The sequence below is a fragment of the Bos indicus genome, chromosome 22 (genome assembly GCF_029378745.1).
Source record: "Bos indicus isolate NIAB-ARS_2022 breed Sahiwal x Tharparkar chromosome 22, NIAB-ARS_B.indTharparkar_mat_pri_1.0, whole genome shotgun sequence".
NCBI classification, from domain to species: domain Eukaryota; kingdom Metazoa; phylum Chordata; class Mammalia; order Artiodactyla; family Bovidae; genus Bos; species Bos indicus.
Window position 1 is genome coordinate 17342054 of NC_091781.1, and position 17557 is coordinate 17359610.

Genomic DNA, 17557 nt, shown 5'->3' on the forward strand with positions numbered 1-17557 from the left:
CATAATTCCCTTCTACTTCCTTCACAGAATTTTACATAATATGTTTTCATGCTTGAACTTTTTTTTATTGATTTCTCTTTTCTTTTTGTCCAAAATATCTATGTAAATTGAAACAGACATTAAAAAATTTGCTTTGACCATAAAACACTCAGTATCTTTATTTCATATTGATTTATCATTCAGTTCATCAAAATAATATCAGTGTTTTATAATTTGATAAATACTTAATAAAAATAAAAAGTCAGACAGAATGGGAAGTGCTTCTCAGAATGAGATGGATGGGATGGCTTTAAGGTGCATAAGGACCATCCAGGGATCTCGTTAAAATGCAGATTGTGATTCAGAACGTCTGGGTTGGGACCTAAGGTTTCTAATAAGTCTACGGCTGTTGTTTCTAAGACTAAGACTTCTGTCTGCATCAACAAGAGGAAAACGGGAGTGCAAAGGGAGTTAAAGACAGACTTTCTCCAGGTATAGTCAGGACTGACCAAGGGCTGTGTTTCTAATAAGGCTGTGGAAGATGCTGATGCTGCTGGTCTATGGACCACACTTTGTGGAGCAAGGGTTTATGGTCCCTAGATTAAAGAAGATTTGCTAGCACCAACGTTTTTAACTGTTCTCTACCTTGACTCTGAGAAATCGTGCCATAATCAGATTCTGAATAAGGGAGAAGATGGTCTTCTGCAAATAGAGAGGATGGTTGTGAAGAGGCAGGTGGAAAGGAGAGATGCCGAGGCACATTCTCAGGCCAAGGAAGAGTGGGAATGCAAGTAGGCTCTCAGATCCATGCCTTTGTAACAGCTCCTGCCATGCACCCCCTGGCAAGGCTTCCAGTGCCCCAGAGTAGCGCTGCACGCTCTGAAGACCCCTTTTCCAAAGGATGCTAAGACGGTACTGGCCACCTTTTCAGACAGGAGGCCCGTTTCTACAATACGATTGGACATCTCAGGGACTGATTTGAAGGAATAGCGGGTTCACTGGGGGGAGATACAGAGAAGTTTGGAGTCAGATAGTGGGTGGCCTTGAATTCCGTGCTAAGGAGTTGGACTTAATACTCAGCCAGAGGAGGGCCTTGGGGAGTTTTGAGCAGGGAGCTGGTGTGAGCACAGTGTGGAGAGACTAATCTGCTGGGCAGCCTGTGGGATGGTGGGGAAGAGGTTATTGTGTGGTGATGGCAGCAGTGATGAAACCACTGGGATCCGGTTGTGATTTTTATCTCAAGCCCCTGCTTGTGAACTTTTGCCCTGGGTGCACAGAGCTGGGTTGCTCCATCAGGATTTCCTGAAGCCTGGGCTACATTCTCTGGTGGTACCTGAGATGATGATGCATGGAAGCTCAAGGTGACTGAGAGAGGAAAACACACATGCCATTAAATAACCCTGAAACCTGAGGGTGAATAGCATCCCTTCAGCCCTCGCTCTGTCCTGACTACACCTGGAGGAAGTCTGTCTTTAACTCCCCTCCCACTCCCATTTTCCTCTTGTTGATGGAGACTCAGAAATTTAGGCTTAGGGCCTTTGGTAAGCTATAGTCTCTGGAGAGAATTTTAACAAAATTTTTGCTTTTGTTGAATCAAGTTTCTGTGTACCAAAACGGCAAGTGGTTCTAGTTTTACCCTTGCCATAATGACATTAAACTGTATGTTTTAGGTAAGTTGTTTTCAGTAAGAAAAGTGAGTGAATTTACTAGATCATGTGGAAGAAATAATAATGCACGTGATGTGCGGGTATGGCAAAAATCGTGGTGGTGACATGCAGTGATTCAACTTTGGCAAACATTGGGTTACATTGTGGCAAAACCTGGCGTTTGCTCAATTGTCCTGCCAGTGTCTGGAGAGGCTCTGGGTGGCGGGTGGTGTGGAGGGGGCTGCTGGCATCGCAATGCCTGGACCACTGGCGGTGGGTGGGCCAGGCGGGTCCCCCTGCTGTCCCCACCACCACCTCACAGCCCGCTCCTGCTTCTGCCCACAGAGATCCGCACGCAGCTGGTGGAGCAGTTCAAGTGCTTGGAGCAGCAGTCGGAGTCGAGGCTGCAGCTGCTCCAGGACCTCCAGGAGTTTTTCCGCCGGAAAGCAGAGATCGAGCTTGAGTATTCCCGCAGCCTGGAGAAGCTGGCCGAGCGCTTCTCCTCCAAGATCCGCAGCTCCCGGGAGCACCAGTTCAAGTGAGAAGGGGCTAGGGGTCTGGGGCGGTGGAAGGCAATGCTGGGAGGGGAAGCAGCAAGGAAATCAGGACTCCCTGGGGGCAGATGGTGGGCTTTTAAGGCCCAGGGTCTGCAGGTGACTTTCATCTCCAGCCCTCAGTCTTCCTTGGTGTAAAGTGAGGGTAGAAATAGTTGCTACCCATAAAGATGCTGAAAGGAATACACGATGGACCAAGAGAAGCACTTGTCACAGACAGGAAGTGCTCAATAAATGGTTCTGTTGTTATTATGCCACCAAGCACCAGGCTCTGCCTCCATCTGGGCCCAGGTGCCAGCCCATCGCCTTTCAGGACATCTTGACTATACCCAGTTCTCTTTTATCTGGGGGTCAGCCAGCCCATGTCTGCATTCCTTCAGCACAGTGGCCTCAGAATTGCTTCTCTTTGGAATAGATGCTCAAAGTATTCCTCTTCCTTCCTCCCCTGGAGGATGGTGCCAGGCTTAGTTGCTTATTTATATACACATACCCTCCAGGTCCTAATTTCTCACACCCCAAGCTCGGATTTTGAAGCAGGAGGGAGGCTTGATCCTCTTAGGCACATCCCTGGCTGAGTCCTCAAGCTGTAAATGCCCCCTAGCTCAGGACCGTGAGGAGCCAGCAGCCAAGTGCAGATAGAAGCCATGACCTTACCAGGTTGCGCCCTGCCCCCCATCTGTTCCCCCCTCGGCCATGCTCCCTGGAGGTCTCCATCCTCTGTGAGTCATCTCTCCAGTGAATGGCCCTCAACCCCGTGAGACCAGAGACTTGGTCCATCCTGTCTCTTGCCTCTGGGTTCAATCTCTTTTTTTCTCTCTACATAGGTTTAAATTGTGGTAAACTACACATAACATAAAGTTTACCTACCACCTTAAATATTTTAAAATATACAAGTATGTGGCATTAAGTCCATCCACCCTGTTGTGTAATCATCACCCCCATCCTTCCCCAGAACTCATCTTACTAATGTGAAACTCCGCACGCCGTGAACAATGCCCCATGTCCCTTCCCCACCCCCATCCTGGAACTCACCCTTCTGCTCTCTGTCTCTATGAATCTGACTGCTCTAGGGACCTCAGATATGTGAAGCATACAGTATTTGTCCTTTTGTGACTGTGGCTTATTCCAGTTTGCATAATGTCCTCAAGGCTCACCCATGTTGTCACATGTCAGAATGTCCTTCCTTTTTGAGAGTGAATGACATTCTGTTGTGTGTATAGACTACACTTTGTTTAGTGACGTCCACCTTTCTCTCTCTGTGTTTTGCATTCTACTCTGGCCAGGGAGCGCTCTTCCTTCAAACTCCCCTCAACATCTCCTTACCTGGTGCCTCAGCATTTTGAGCTCTCAACTTTTGTGCCTTCTTCCCTTGACATTTGGGGAGAAAAAATGCCTTATTAAAGGGCAAAAATTTATTACATGTTTGCAAATACCATGCATGTTTTCCCACCCAATCACATCTATTCAAACTTTCATTGCAGGAGGATACTTCTGTTAATAACTTCTTCCCAGGCACTGTCTGGGCCCTTTCATACATAATCTCATTTTTCTGATGTTTTGGAGGAAGCATGTACTTTTTAAAATTTTAAGATAAAAGTAAAACACTTTTTGTTACAAATGCAGAAAAGTAGAAGAAAAAAATCACTCGCCTGCCATTCAGAAGCTCATGTTTTGGTTCCTTTTCATGACTGTCTTTTAGTAACAACAACAACAGTGATTTATTGAGCACATTAACTGAGCACTTGCTTTGAGTCAGATCAGTATCCCATCTTAGAGATGACAGAAAGGCTTGTACAAACATGTCTGTGGGCCAGTTATTGGGAAGTGACAAATTTGAACCTTCACTCTCATTCTGCCTCCTTGGCCTGAGATGAGAAAGGCCTGGGTGTGGTCTGAGAGCAGCCATGGACTCTGAACACTTGGCTAACCACTTGGCTAAAACCACAGACTCAGACACATGTACAGAAACCCACATCTCTGGCTGGGCTGTCACGGGAGCCATTCAGGCTGCATGGTTGGGCTAGAGCTCAGCTTCCGCCCCTCTCCTTCCTCTTGATTTGGATTCAGCTCCCTTTTCCTGTGCTCAGTGTGGACACGGGGGAGGGAGGCACTGGGGGAGCATGTGCAGGGGTACCCTGTTCCTTCGCATTGCCGGTAATGAGCTCAGTCAGCCCCTCATGGCTTCATTAACTGAGGCCACCAGACAGAATGGGAGCCCCAGCTGGCAGTCGGGCCCAGCAGGCTGCTGGACACACCATGAAAGTCTAATTAGGGTGTGGCCAGGTCAGTGCAGCTGCTGTGGGCCCTCAGCACCAGGCTGATGTATCTGCAGAGTTCCCCCCATGGCTTTTGGAAGTGCGAGTCTCCAGGGGATGCCTGGATTTGCGCTCTGACCCCAGGGCCAACCAGCCTGACCTCTGGCTGCCTCTTCTTTGGAGCTCAGTGCACAAGGTCTGGACTGTGCTCTGGGTCCTTCATCCTGGCTGTCCAGAGAAGCCTTGTCCTGCCATCTTGTAGGCCCTTTATTAAGAAGGTCCACCTATCTGCCAGGTAGCCTCTCAGGGTGAGGGGGACGGTGCCCAGGCCCAGGTCTGGTCATGTTATTCCCACTGCACAGTCCGTTTGGGCTCCTATAACAAAGTATTCTGGACTGGGTGGCTTGTAAACAGCAATGGTTTTCTCACGGTTTTGGAGGCCTGAAGCTGGAGATCAGGGTGTCAGTGGCGGGATGGCGAGGTTCTGGTGAGCTCCCTCCTGTGGCTTGTGGACGCCGATCCTCCTTGTGTCCTCATGGAGTGGAGGACAGAGAGGAAGCAAGCTCTAGAGAGTCTTTTGAGAGCACTGATCCCATCATGAGGGCTCCCTTCTTCCCCCATGACCTAATTTAATCCTTCGTATCTGCTAAAGGCCCTACCTCCTAACACCGTCACATTGAGGGTAGAGTTCAACATGTGATGTGTGGAGGAATACAGACACTCAGTCCATAACAAGAACTCATGTCTCTTGACGCCAAGTCTAGCGTTCCTACTTTGCTCCGTGGGTTCTGTCTTTCTAAGGCCCCAGCTGCTTCCTCTCCACCTGGGCAGTAGAACAATTTCCAGCTCCCCAGGGAATGCCCAAGAGGAGTCTGGGCTAGACTCACCCAGGCTGAGTTCCATGTGGCAACCCCGTTCCAGGAAAAGCTCAGCCTATGGCCCTGAGGGCTCACCTGCGGCAGGTTGAACTTTCAGAAAACAATACCATCACGTGTGTCTTGTTCCACCATCACATATTTCTGTTCTAACATACCTTTTTCAAAGCACTCTGACTTCTGTACTCTCATAATCCTCGTCATAACCCAGGGTATAGTGAGGGAGTCATTGGTTTTATCTCAAACCATCTGAGCACCAGGCAAGCTAAGTGGGATGTTACAAAGATAAACTGTGAGCTTCTGAGTGAGAAAACCCAGGGCTCCTGACTTTGAGCTCGGGCTTCTCTCTCCAAGAAGTCACCTGGGTGTATATCAAGCATCTTTTGTTTTCCTGGAGCATGCTTCTTGCTGAAGACACAAGCATGAAGGACCCCTCCTCTTTCTCTCTTATGAGTACACAGCTTGGGCACTGTCCATAGGTGATGTGGTTGGGGCAGACACCCAGTCCCTGTGGCCCTGCTCTTTGAACCCTGCCATCTGCTTGCTCTTCAGGCCTAGCATTTAGGTGTCACTTCCTCTGCAAAGCTTCCATGAGTCTGACCTGGTGCCCTCCTGTGTGTGTCCACGATATTCTGCACTTGTTGATTTGCTTATTCAGCCAGTATTTACTGAGTACCCACCAATGACCGGTGCTGGCTTACAATGGCAAACAAGACAGACTTGATTCCTGCCTTGGTGGGATTTACCATCTCGTGGAGGAGTGAGATGTGGCATCAAACATATGCAAATAAATGAAAGACAGTGTGCCACCAAATGATTGCTAGGACGGAATGATTGCTGGAGTCCAGGTTGGCAGGTCTAAGACAGCTCCCCCCACCTTTCCTGGCACTTTGGTGAAGACAGCTATATGCTGGGCTCAGCTGGGCTGCTACCCTCTCCACATGGGGTCAGAGTCCCACTTCAGTCATGGGAGCTCAGGGTCCTGAGGGGGCAGTGGGGGAGCTGCAGTCTCCTTGAACACCCACCTCCATCCCCTGCCCAGATTCTGTTGATCAAAGTGGTCTGAGCTCCAGCTCAGCTTCAAGAGGAGGGAAAACAAAGGCTTGCTTTCACTGGAGGACCATAAGAGGATTTGCAGCCCCCTTGGATCCTCCACACTGAGCTAGAACGACAGTCAGGGAAGGCTGCTGGAGGAAGTGGCGTTTAAGCAGAAACGTGAGCTGAGGGTTGAGAAGAAGCAGCCGTGAGGACAGTGTGAAAGGAAGAGAGGCCAGTGGTTCTGGAACTGTGATGAGGGAAGCCATAGCCACTGAGGCATCCGCAGTAGGGAGTAGCATGATCTGATTTCCATTTTTAAAAGGTCACCCTGGATTGGAGGGGGCACGAGTGATGCTGAGGAGACCAGTAGGCCGATAGGAGTATAGCTCTCCAGGAAGGCATGATGGTGCCCTGGGTGACAGCAGAGCAGAAAGAAAGTGGACAGGTGCTGGGAACTCTCTCAGAGGTAGAGTTGAGAGGAATCCATACCTGACCTGAGATGAAGGGACTTCAGGAGATGTGGCAAAAGCTGCCACCCTGTGTTGTAATAATCTGTTTTCCTTGTCTGCCCCTCTTTTGACAATTGGGCTGCCAGCTCCAAGATGGCAGAAGGGGTGGCTGTTGACTTGGGGTCTCTAGCACCTGGCACCAGCCCTTACTGGATGTTTATTGAATGAATGAATGAAGGTCAGATGGTAATTAGAGTGGCTCAGGGCTGGGGGTGGTGGGAGTCAAGGAAGGGGACATTTGTCTTCTGGCAGCGTTAGGAGCTTGGGGAGGCTCTTGGGTGAAGGGCCACACAGTCTGGTAGCTCGCACAGGCACAGAGTTGCTGAGAGGACAGCGTGGACTTTACAAGGTCTCTCTGACTAAGGAATCAGGGCCTGCACTCTGGTTTACCAAGTGTGGTCCTAACCAGCAGCTTTGGCATCCCTATCCTCTGGGGACTTGTCAGAAATGCAAAGCCCTTAGCCTCCCCTCAAATGTGCTGAATGAGAAACTCTGGGGGTGGGGCCCAGCAGTCTGTATTTTAACAAGTCCTTCAGGGGATTCCAATGGCCATTTACGTTGAAGATTTGCCCAAGATGCTGATTTTCTAGGTGATAAACTGTTTACAATTCACTGTCAAGCTATGCCAGCCTTCCGCATCCCTCAGCTCCCCTGGGGTAAAATCCATAATCCAGTGCCCAAGGACCCACTGGCCTTGTCCATTTTGAGGCCTGGAGCTGGGAGCCCTTCCTGAGCAGGAGCATGGCAGGCAGCACACGGGGGCTTAAATCCTTCCTCTGAGGATAGGTGGGTATCCTCCAAACAGCCTGGGTAGTTCTAGGAAACTAGAGGTTTCCTGGAACTAGGATTTCTTCTTCCTGCAGAGAAGTGTTTTCTGAAACCCCAGCACTTTGAGATGTCTGGTCAGAGGAGGGGAGGTGAGGAGAGAGAAAATGAGTTGAGGTGAGAGACTGCCTGCTCCTCACCTCCCCTTCCAGATTCCTGGTGGGCCTCAGGACGTGGAAGACTCTGAGAGACTCTATAGTAAATAAGCTTGTTGACTTCTTTCTGAAGGCTTTTAGACCACAGAATTCTCCCTCCCCAATCATGCATTGGAGAAGGAAATGGCAACCCCCTCCAGTGTTCTTGCCTGGAGAATCCCAGGGATGGGGGAGCCTGGTGGGCTGCCATCTCTGGGGTCGCACAGAGTCGGACACGACTGAAGCGACTCAGCAGCAGCAGCAGCAGTGTGTGCATGTGCGTGCACAGTCACTCAGTCGTGTCTGACTCTTTGTGACCCCATGGACTATAGCTCACCAGGCTCCTCTGTCCATGGAATTTTCCAGGCAACAATACTGGAATTGGGTGCTGTTTCCTACTCCAGGGCATCTTCCCAACCCAGAGATCCAACCTGTGTCTCTTTGTGTTTCCTGCATTGGCAGGCAGATTCTTTACCATTACGCCACCTTTTTTAAACCAAACTAGCACTCTCTGGGACCCAGTTTGGAAAGCTCTGTTGAAACAAACTCCGGATTCCCCTTTGGAATGTTGGAGCTCCATGCAAACAGTGTGGGAGGTGAGGGAGCCCCCTTCTATTTCTGACTCCCTCAGTTTTTGAAACCCCTGGCCTTCTGGGGAAATACCTGATAAAAATGCTCTCTTTGGAAGTTAAGTGTTGGTTGCTAGTATGTGGACAGCTGTTATAAAAGGAACAGGGAATTCTATTCAAATATGTTTAAGATGGGGAAATTCAGAGTGTGGAAAAAGCTGGAAGGTGCTTGGCCAGTCAATGAATGATGTTTAATATTCTCTGCGAAGTAGGTTTAGAGCATCTCAGCTTCACAGAGCAGTTGAGAAGGATTCAGTGAGTAACCAACTTGATTGCCAAGAAAACTTGCTTCTTTGGGGGGATGAAACATCATGGATGTTTTGTTTCCACAGATGTAGCATTTCCCTAAAAAGATGCTACAATTTAGACTTAACCTTCCAGGTGAGTCCTGGGGACAGAAGCACTTTTGTAATGACTAAATTGAGCCTATCGATGTGCAAAGGATTCAGAATGAAAAGGTTGGCTCAGACTGAGGTGGGGATGATGGGGGAGGCCCTCCAGGTGGGACTCGCATCTCATAGCTGCTGCTGTTACTATGGCTGTTGTCACACCAGTGATGGCTTTCCAGCAATGCTGTCCAGAGCTGGTGTTCTCCTGGGACGGGTTGCCAGATGAGTCCTTCCCGAGGGCTCTATGTCTGTGCTGTGCAGGTTGTTTAATCTTTCAGATACCCCCCACATCTCTGTCACCGTATGTGAGGTCTCTAGTAGATGTTTTACATGCATTATCTCATTAAACTTCATGGTAGACATTGTGACCTGTGAGGTAGGTACTATCTCTCTCTTTCTAGTTGGAAGTATTGAGGTTTTGAGAAATTAAGTAATTTGTCCAGAGGGACACAGCCAGAGCATGTAAGTGGCAGAGCCAAAATTCTAATCTTGGTTTAACTAGTTCCATAATGCAAAAATGCTTCTAGCTGCATGACTCTGGGTGTGCCCCTCGCCTCTCCGGTTTGGGTTCATGTTTCCTGAGAGTCACCCATCAGCCCAGACCACATCCTCCTTGTGTGGGTATCACAGGGCCTCTTCTTCTCCTGCTGGTCAGCTCATGCTTATCACCCTGGGCCAGCTCAGGGCTCACCTCCTCTGCACAGCCCCATAGTCGGCAGCTCCTCCCCTGGCCTCCCACAGTGATCTGTGCGTTGCTGTCCTGGGGCTCGGGTCAGATTATCAAGGAATGATCCAGTTCATGTGTCTGGTTCTCCCACGTGAAACTGCCAGCTGCTTGAAGGCAAGGGACCATTTCTAGGCAGTATCCCCCTCTCTCTCTGACATACAGATAGAAACTCTGTCAAAGGTTTTTGAATGAATAACTGAAAAGACCAAGATACTACCAAAAACTTCCTTCAGAAACCGAAGGAAATAAATAGACTTACCTTGTGCGGCTGCAAAGGAGAGACGTGAGGTCCAAGGATAACATTTTCAGAGAAGCAGATTTTCACTCAACCTGGAGAGTGTTCCTGTAGCCAGAACTGTCCAGCATTAAAGGGGCTGCCTTGGGAGGTGTGAGCTCCCAATCCACAAAGGCGTGCGCACAAAGGCCAGGTGTTTTAGGAATACATTTCTGTAACATGAAGGCTGGTTAGATGGATTGGTGTTTCTCAAAATGAGGGAGGCATCGTCCCCAGCACATGAGCCATAAATAGGACTGATCTCGTCAATCCTCTCCTACTCTCTGTGGTTACAGTTTGTTTCCAGTGTGTTGCTAACACCCCTCTAACCCCCTTTTAACTAACAGACAGCAAACCCAGGGCATCAGCATCTGCCTAGGATTGAATGATACTCTTTTGAACTTACTTTTTCATTACCTTCTATTTAGGGCAAGTGATGCTGTTTTTTAAAAACTTTTTATTTTAACCAAGACTAGGGAAAGCCCTTTGTAAATAAACCCATATAAGTAAAAAGAAGCAATGAGCAGGGAGGTATGTTGTGGGTGCAGGGTGGCAAAAATCCAGAAGCCAGCATGAGACACCCTGAGGGCCCCTGGCTCTTGGAAAGTGAACATCTTTCATCTCTGCTCTCTCCATCCTCCACCGTTGTCTTTGTTGCTGGGAGGGATTTTAAGGCAGGAGGGTCAGCGTCTTGAGTGGTCCTTGCAGTGGTTACAGCCCCTTTTTCCTCCTCCTAGTTTTTCCATCTGGGCCCTCCCCAGATCCTACACCCAGTGTCCTGGAATCTTCAGAGACTCATCAGCAACTTCCAAAGTGTTAACCAGGACATGATTTACTTATATTTGGATACCTGGGGGAGGGCATGGCAACCCACTCCAATATTCTTGACTGGAGAATCCCATACACAGAGGAGCCTGGAGGGCCACAGTCCATTGGGTCGCAAAGAGTCAGACATGACTGAAGTGACTTAGTACACGTGCACGAATGCTTAATATACATAGATACATGCCTATCATTTCAATTTTATTTTAAAATAAACAATAGATATTGTAATAAAGGTAAAATAGATATTGTGGTAATTAAGTAGTATGCAGTAACTATTGTTGCTAATAATTAACAAGCAGTAGTATGCCGCGGTTTAGTTTTGACTCCATTCCATTAAGCAAAGAGGATAATAATGACCTTCCAAGATTATATAGCACCTTACACTTTGCAAAGGGCTTTCCCAGCCTTTGGCTGCTTAAATTCTCCCAAGAATCCTGGTGGGGCTGGCGGAGTCAGGGACGGTGTTGTCATCCCCATCTAACAGGCAAGAGACCCAAAGGCCGGCCAGGGTGGGCCCTGCTTAGGATCCCGCGCTGATTGGTGAAAGAACTGACCAGAGGAGCTGTGGGTCAGCACCCTTTGTCTGCTGAGTGCTGCACACACTGCGTGATGCACCCATTTGGCGGGTGGATAAACAAAAGCAAAAGCTCTCCCAGGGAACGAGAAGATGAGGTTGCTCGGATATTGCCTAATGAGGCAGGGACTTTGTCCTGGTACTAAGAATCCATTCAGCAAGTCAAAAGGGAGCTCAGCAGTGCTGCCAGGCACCGGCTCAGCGTGCCTGCACTTTGAGGTGTGAGGACTGAGCCAGCAAGCAGGTGATTACTTCTACGTTAAGGTGGAGGAGGCAGGTGGGGCATCTCTAGGCCATTGGCCCTGGGCCTTGAAATACTCATGAGGGTTTCCTAGGGGAGAAGGGGGTAATGGGAGGAGGAAAATCAATATTTATAGCAAACCTACTGTGGGCTCTACATCCACATACATCAGTCAATGAATTTCCCCAGTGGCCTGGTGACATGCTGGTTGTAATAACAGTGATGCCAATAATAATTATCATTAGTATCAGATGCTGGGTTTGATGCTGAGAGTGTCTCATGAATTTCCTCATTTAATCCTTAAAGCACCTAAAGTTAGTTAGGTGTTATACACCCTGTTTTACAGATAAGGAAAATAAAAGATTTAACTAGCTTCCCAAGTTCACCCAGATGGTGAGGGGCAGAACTGGGTATTTGGACCCCAGCCTTTGATGCCATAGAACCCAGCATGGGTAAGCATAACCTGCTTCAGCCAGGTGACTCAATTTATATAGTTTTTCCCTTTTGGATTGACTGTCTCAGGGCTGGTGTCAGCTGAAGGCAGCTTCTAAGTCAGCAGACTGCAGCTGAGTGAAGGGGTTGGCCTAGCCCCAAAGCCTCACACCGGTGGTCTGCCACCAGGCGACTCCCAGGCAAAGCCCCAATCACACTCTGCCCCTTCACCTGGGCAGCTGCTCTGCCTCCCACCTGGCCTTCCCGCCCAATGACCATATCACTGGTCCATTCAAAACCTTCATTTGACCTTGACTTTCGAAGCCCTTCGTGGTCTGGCTCCTTCCTTCCTGCCACAGCTGCCTCCTCTTCACTGCGTCCTGCATCGCCCCTGCCCAAGCCCAACAGAACTTCTTTGGCTCCGGAACATCTATGTCCTGTCTGACCTCACAGCTTCACACTCAGCCTTCTCTCTGCCTGCAGGATGTGCCTGTCTTTGCATGTCCCACCCAGCAAACTCTTACATGTACTTCAAGCCCACTGCAAATGTTTCCATGATTCCCCATCCACCCTGAGGCAGAATAAGCCTCTCCCTCCCCACCTCCTCTGAGGTCCCCTTTCTTAGACAGCATAACAAAGGAGGCGTCTGGTACTCTGATCAGCATCCCTCCCTTCTTCTCTTGATAACAAGACCTCGATTTTCCTCTGGGGAATCATCCCTCAACAGTGGTGAGCCTGTGACCAGCACTGCATCCTTGGCCACATGCATCCTAGCAACATATAATTCCAGGACTTTTGGTGGAACGACTGGGGGAAAGCTTTCCTTTTATGGATTACTATCAGTCACGGTACTTGCCGTTTGGAGAGGGTCTGCCTGAGAGTGAAGCCAGCGCAGAGATGAAGGCAGAGCCCAGAGACAGAGCAGTCCTGCTGACATTCTTTCAGCCTCTGGATGCAGCTATGCCTCTTTACAATTTTTTATTACAATTTTTGATCCTTAAAATTTTTCTTCCTCCCATTACTGCTATTTTTGTTTAAGTCAGTCTGAAGTAAGTTTTTCTGTCAATTCAACTAAAGGAGTTCTGACAGTGGCCATAAGAATTCTTGGTTTGGCTTAAGTTTGGCTGCTAGATTGTGAGCCTTCTCAAGCCTCATCCAGTCATCTTTTTAATTCCCTGGGATTGGACAGTTCCCAGCACATGGCAGATATTCAAAGGATATTAGAAGAGTGAGTGAATGAGTGAATGGCTCTAGAGGGGTACAGGGAGATACGAGAGATGGTTCCTGCCCTCAGAGGGGCTAAGTGATGACACAAGCCCACACACGTGAAGGACAACTGACGAGTGAGTTAAGCAAGAAGATAAATTGTCATCCGGAAGTAACTATGTGAGAAGATTGACGTGAGCGGTGCAGACGGAACATTGAGTGGCTCTCAGATGACCCCTGGAGGAAAGGCCTTTGAAATAGATTTTGCTGCATGGAGTAAGGAGGGGAAGGCATTCCAAGTGAGTGAAGGCAAAGAAGCGAGGCAGGAATGCCCATGACCCCGGAAGAGCTACCCTTCTTCCCAGGCTTCAGCAGCCTCCCTTCCCTGTCTTTGAGGCTAGATACATAAATAGGGAGGGAATCGCCATTCACCATTTTCATTTTTGTGTTTCTTGTTAGTTTTTTCAAATAAGTTGTGGGATTAGAGAAAAAATCTTTTGTGAGATCACATGTATACATTTGGTTTTGAAACATACAGTGGCTGTTGTCATAGAGGTCTGAAAGGCCCTCCCTGGCCACTCCATCACTCACCCACGCATTTTGATAGATGAGGCAGGAAAGCCTCAGAGAATCTGAGCTGCAAGCCCAAGAACACACAGCCAGTTAGCAAAGTAGGGCCACAAGCTGAAGCATGCTCCTCAACTCCCAGTAAAATGGCCTCAGATTCCGAAAAATACATGAACCAAGAAACCCATTCCTGGCTCAGAGCTTCACCTACTTACTGCCTGGAGCAGAGAGGGGGTTAAGGGAAAGAGCCGGACTAGTGGCAGATGGGCTGGGCCTCAGATGCCAGCAAAGGAGGTCAGACTTTATCCTCTGTGTCAAAGGTCCATTTGCTTCCCTCGTGAACCCCAGGGAAGATGCCTAAGTCACCACTCAAACTCTCCTCAGACTCTTGATCCACCTGGGGTGGCAGCCTTTGATGGGTTGAATTGAGTCCTCCCCAAATCCACAGGATTTGAGGTCCCAAACTCTTCAGTACCTGAGTGTGACCTTGTTTGGAGATAGGGTCTTTATATCAGAGGTAATCAAGTAAAGATGAGGGCATTAGAGTGGGCCCTAATCCAACATGACTGGTGTCCCTATAACATAAACAGAGGGGAATTTGGACATAGACACACATCCAGGGAAAACATATGTGAACGTGAAGGTGAAGGCCAAATGCCAAGGGACACCACAGATGGCCAGCACACCCCCAGAAGCTGTGGGAAGAACACAGAACAGGGGGGCTCCCCCACAGCCTTCAGGAGGAAACACCCCTGCCAACTTTTCGATCCCAGACTTCTAGCCTCCAGAGCTGGGAGACAGTACACTTCTGCTGTTGAAGTGACCCATTTGTGGTGCTGTCTGGACACACAGAAGCCTGGTGTCCAGCAATACACTGCCCAGACGCTCATCCTGTCCTTCGAGCCCTGGTCCACTCTGCCCCGCTGGCCAGGCCTCCGCCCCTCGTCCACCCGCTCTGCCCTCAGGAACTTCTGGGGATTCTCTCCTTGATCCCTCGGCCACCACCATACACCCTACCCAGCTCATCCTTCTAGGCACTTTTCACCTATCTGCCAATTGTGTGCCCAGACCTTCCTGGCACCAGAGAAACAGTGGTGAGTAAGATAGACATAAACTTTGTTTGGCTGTATCAGTCTTACCTGAGAAAGGGCAGAAGACAGCAAGGATATTGCTGTAAAAAAAAAAAAAGAAAGAAAGAAAAAGACAGACATAAGCTATAAAGGCGTCAAAGACAGAAACAAAAAATAAATGAAGTGGGCGGATGCCAAGAATGATAGTGGTTTAATAACAATAAAAATAGGGTGGTGTGCTAGAGACCAGGGAGCCGCTGGGGGGCAGAGAAGGCCTCAATGAGGAGAAATGTCTCAGCTAAGATCTCAGTGACAGGAGGAACCACCTCCAGCTTCCCTGGGTGAGGTGCACACTGCCCCTCCTCTGCCATTATAGACTGGGGAGATACCAGCCATTTCTCCTTCGTAGCTCTTATCACTGATGCCATTTCCTATCTAGTTATGTGCTTATTTGGTTGTCTTCTGAGGCCCCTACTGGACTGTAAGCTCCATCAGTCAGGGAGCGTGACTCATTTTACTTCCCACTGTCTGGCACAAAAGATGGCACCCAGTTGATATTTGCATAATTAATCATTAATGCTCCCAGCAAGGACAAGGAATACCAAATCCTCCTTGGGGCAACTTAGGTAGCAAGAGGTTAAGCCTACTTCTCGGGCCCTGGAGAGAGTGCTTTCCTGAGCTCTGCTGGCAGCCACCCAAGCAAGCCCGGTGCAAGACCCGGGAATGTCTTGGAAGGGAGCAGGAAGCCAGAGGCAGGGACTCGGCATCTTGGGGATGGCATGAGCTTCAGGGGCTCCCCTCCCTCCTTGAGGGTCCACCATCCCAAGGCAGTGGATTTGGATTCATCTGCAAAGTGGGGCTAAGCAGGCCTGAAAGTGGGTTCTGTTTGCTAAGCAGAATTTTCCGGCCCCCAGCCGGGAAGTGGGAGAACCTGGCTCATTGCTGATTTCATTTTCCCAACTCGCCAGCTTGGCAAGGCCTCTCTCCTCTAGCTGCAGTCACTTGGAGCCTCATACCTAGTTCTCTTAGCCAAGGGAAGAAAGCTGTGACTCACCAGAAATTGTCATTGCTATTTTCTGGCTGTAAAAAGGAAAACACACACGTATATGTGAAAGTTCTCGATTTTACCTCAGCTCAGCAGCTTCCACGTGCTGTGTAGACACAGGGATGCAGGATTGGGAAAGCAGAAAAGCCCTCAGGATGTACCATAGAAGACAGAGCGCCTGCCCACATTAATTTTGGCATCTTCTCAAAGTGTGGCTGCAGCAGGCGAAATGGCTGCAAATGTGGAGATCTGGGTCTCAGGTCAAAGGGGTCCTATTTGCAAAAGGGACAAGGAAAGAGAAAAGAGAAAGTCAGTGTCCAGCTCTGCCATCCGTGGCCTGCAGGCTTCTTCCTGCGGTCCAGGTACACTGCAGATGGCCAGTGGGATGGTAGCCATCGCACCGGCCAGAACTCTTGGGACCCTGCTCCTGCCCCCGCCTGTGCCTTGCTTCCTGGGCTCCAGCCAGACTGGCCTTTATTCAGTTCCTTAAATGCCCCAAGCTCCCTGTCCCCCAGTGAGCCTTTGCCTGTCATGTTCCTTCTGCCTGGTAGCCTCTCCCCCGAGCCCACCTTCATCTGGCTCCCCCATCTCTTCCTTTAGAGCCCAGCCAAAAGGTCCTCTCCCCTAAGGACACTTCAGTGACCCCCAAAACAGGCCAGGTCCCCTTGTTGTGGGCCCTCATGCACCACACTCTCTTCTCTAACACTTTGTGCAACTGTGACTTCATCTGCACATACTGAACGCTCTGAGGGTTACCTATCTCCCTGCTGCACTGTGAGCTCCGTGAAGGTGGGACTGTCTCTTATCCTCCACGTTATGTCCCTGGAGACTGGTCCATGTGAAATATTCAATCAGAATGTATCAGGTGGATGAACTGCTGAATGACCGTGAGTGAATGATGGTGGAGGCGTTTTCTGGTGTTTAACACCAAGGTTGACAATATGGTCTGAGTAGCCAGGCCATAGAGGTTAAGGGACCTATATAGAGTCACACATGCAGTATGGATGCAGGGGAAGACCCACACCCTGACCAGGTCCAGGCGTGCTTCTGTTTTCCTGTGTCTTTCGGTCTCACTGGCTAGGCCCCAGTCTTTCGCCCTTCCCTCTTCCTGCTGATGTGGTGAGAACCAGGTGCCATTGTGGCAGGATCACAGATGGCAGCTCTCCACAGAGTGGCCAACTCTTCCCTGCTCCTGGCTGTGGACAGCCCTGTTCACTCCAGTCTTTTAGTCTTACAGGTGAGCTGCTCCATAGGAGGGGAGCCAGGGCTGGGAGAAGGTGGGGTGAGCCAGAGCAGCCTCCTGTGTGGGGTGGACCCAGAGGATGGGCCTGCTGGTTGGAAGGCAGGTCTGGGACAGTGTCTCTGCAGAGGATGGGCTGGCCCCTCGTCCGCATCCTGCGCTTCTTCCAGGTCACCAGGGCAGGAGGAGGCCGGCCCTGCCCCGCCCCCCCCCAGCCATAGCCTCCTGAGGATTGGCCTCTTCTGCCATGTGGCCACGTGCATTTGTAAAGAGTTCCAGATCACCCCATGGTTTCAAATATCATCCAAGGGCTTGTTGCCAGCGTCCACATTTGTCTCTCTAGCCAAGGTACCATCCTCTGGGTGTTCCATATGCCCTTTAGAAGGAACCCATCACCTTCCCTTCCTGCCCTGCTTCTATAAGTGCCCTCATCTCAGTAAATGCGAACCCTGCTCTCAGGAGCCCAACCTGGGAGACTTGGAGTCATCCTGAGTGTCTTCTCTCTTCCAACCAGTCAATCTCA

At 49.6% G+C, this 17557-nt stretch overlaps 1 protein-coding gene across 8 annotated transcripts in view; it reads left to right on the forward strand.

The window, feature by feature from the left end:
• Nucleotides 1-17557, forward strand: part of SRGAP3 (SLIT-ROBO Rho GTPase activating protein 3) — a 246082-nt gene that overhangs the window by 118537 nt on the left and 109988 nt on the right. For all 8 annotated transcript variants that reach the window (XR_011562967.1, XM_070776281.1, XM_070776282.1 and 5 more), the window contains exon 2: nucleotides 1971-2163. Coding sequence is in view for 7 of the 8 variants with exons in the window: in XM_070776281.1 (XP_070632382.1) it covers nucleotides 1971-2163 (193 nt within the window). In the remaining variant the exon portion in view is untranslated. The remainder of the gene's footprint in view (nucleotides 1-1970; nucleotides 2164-17557) is intronic.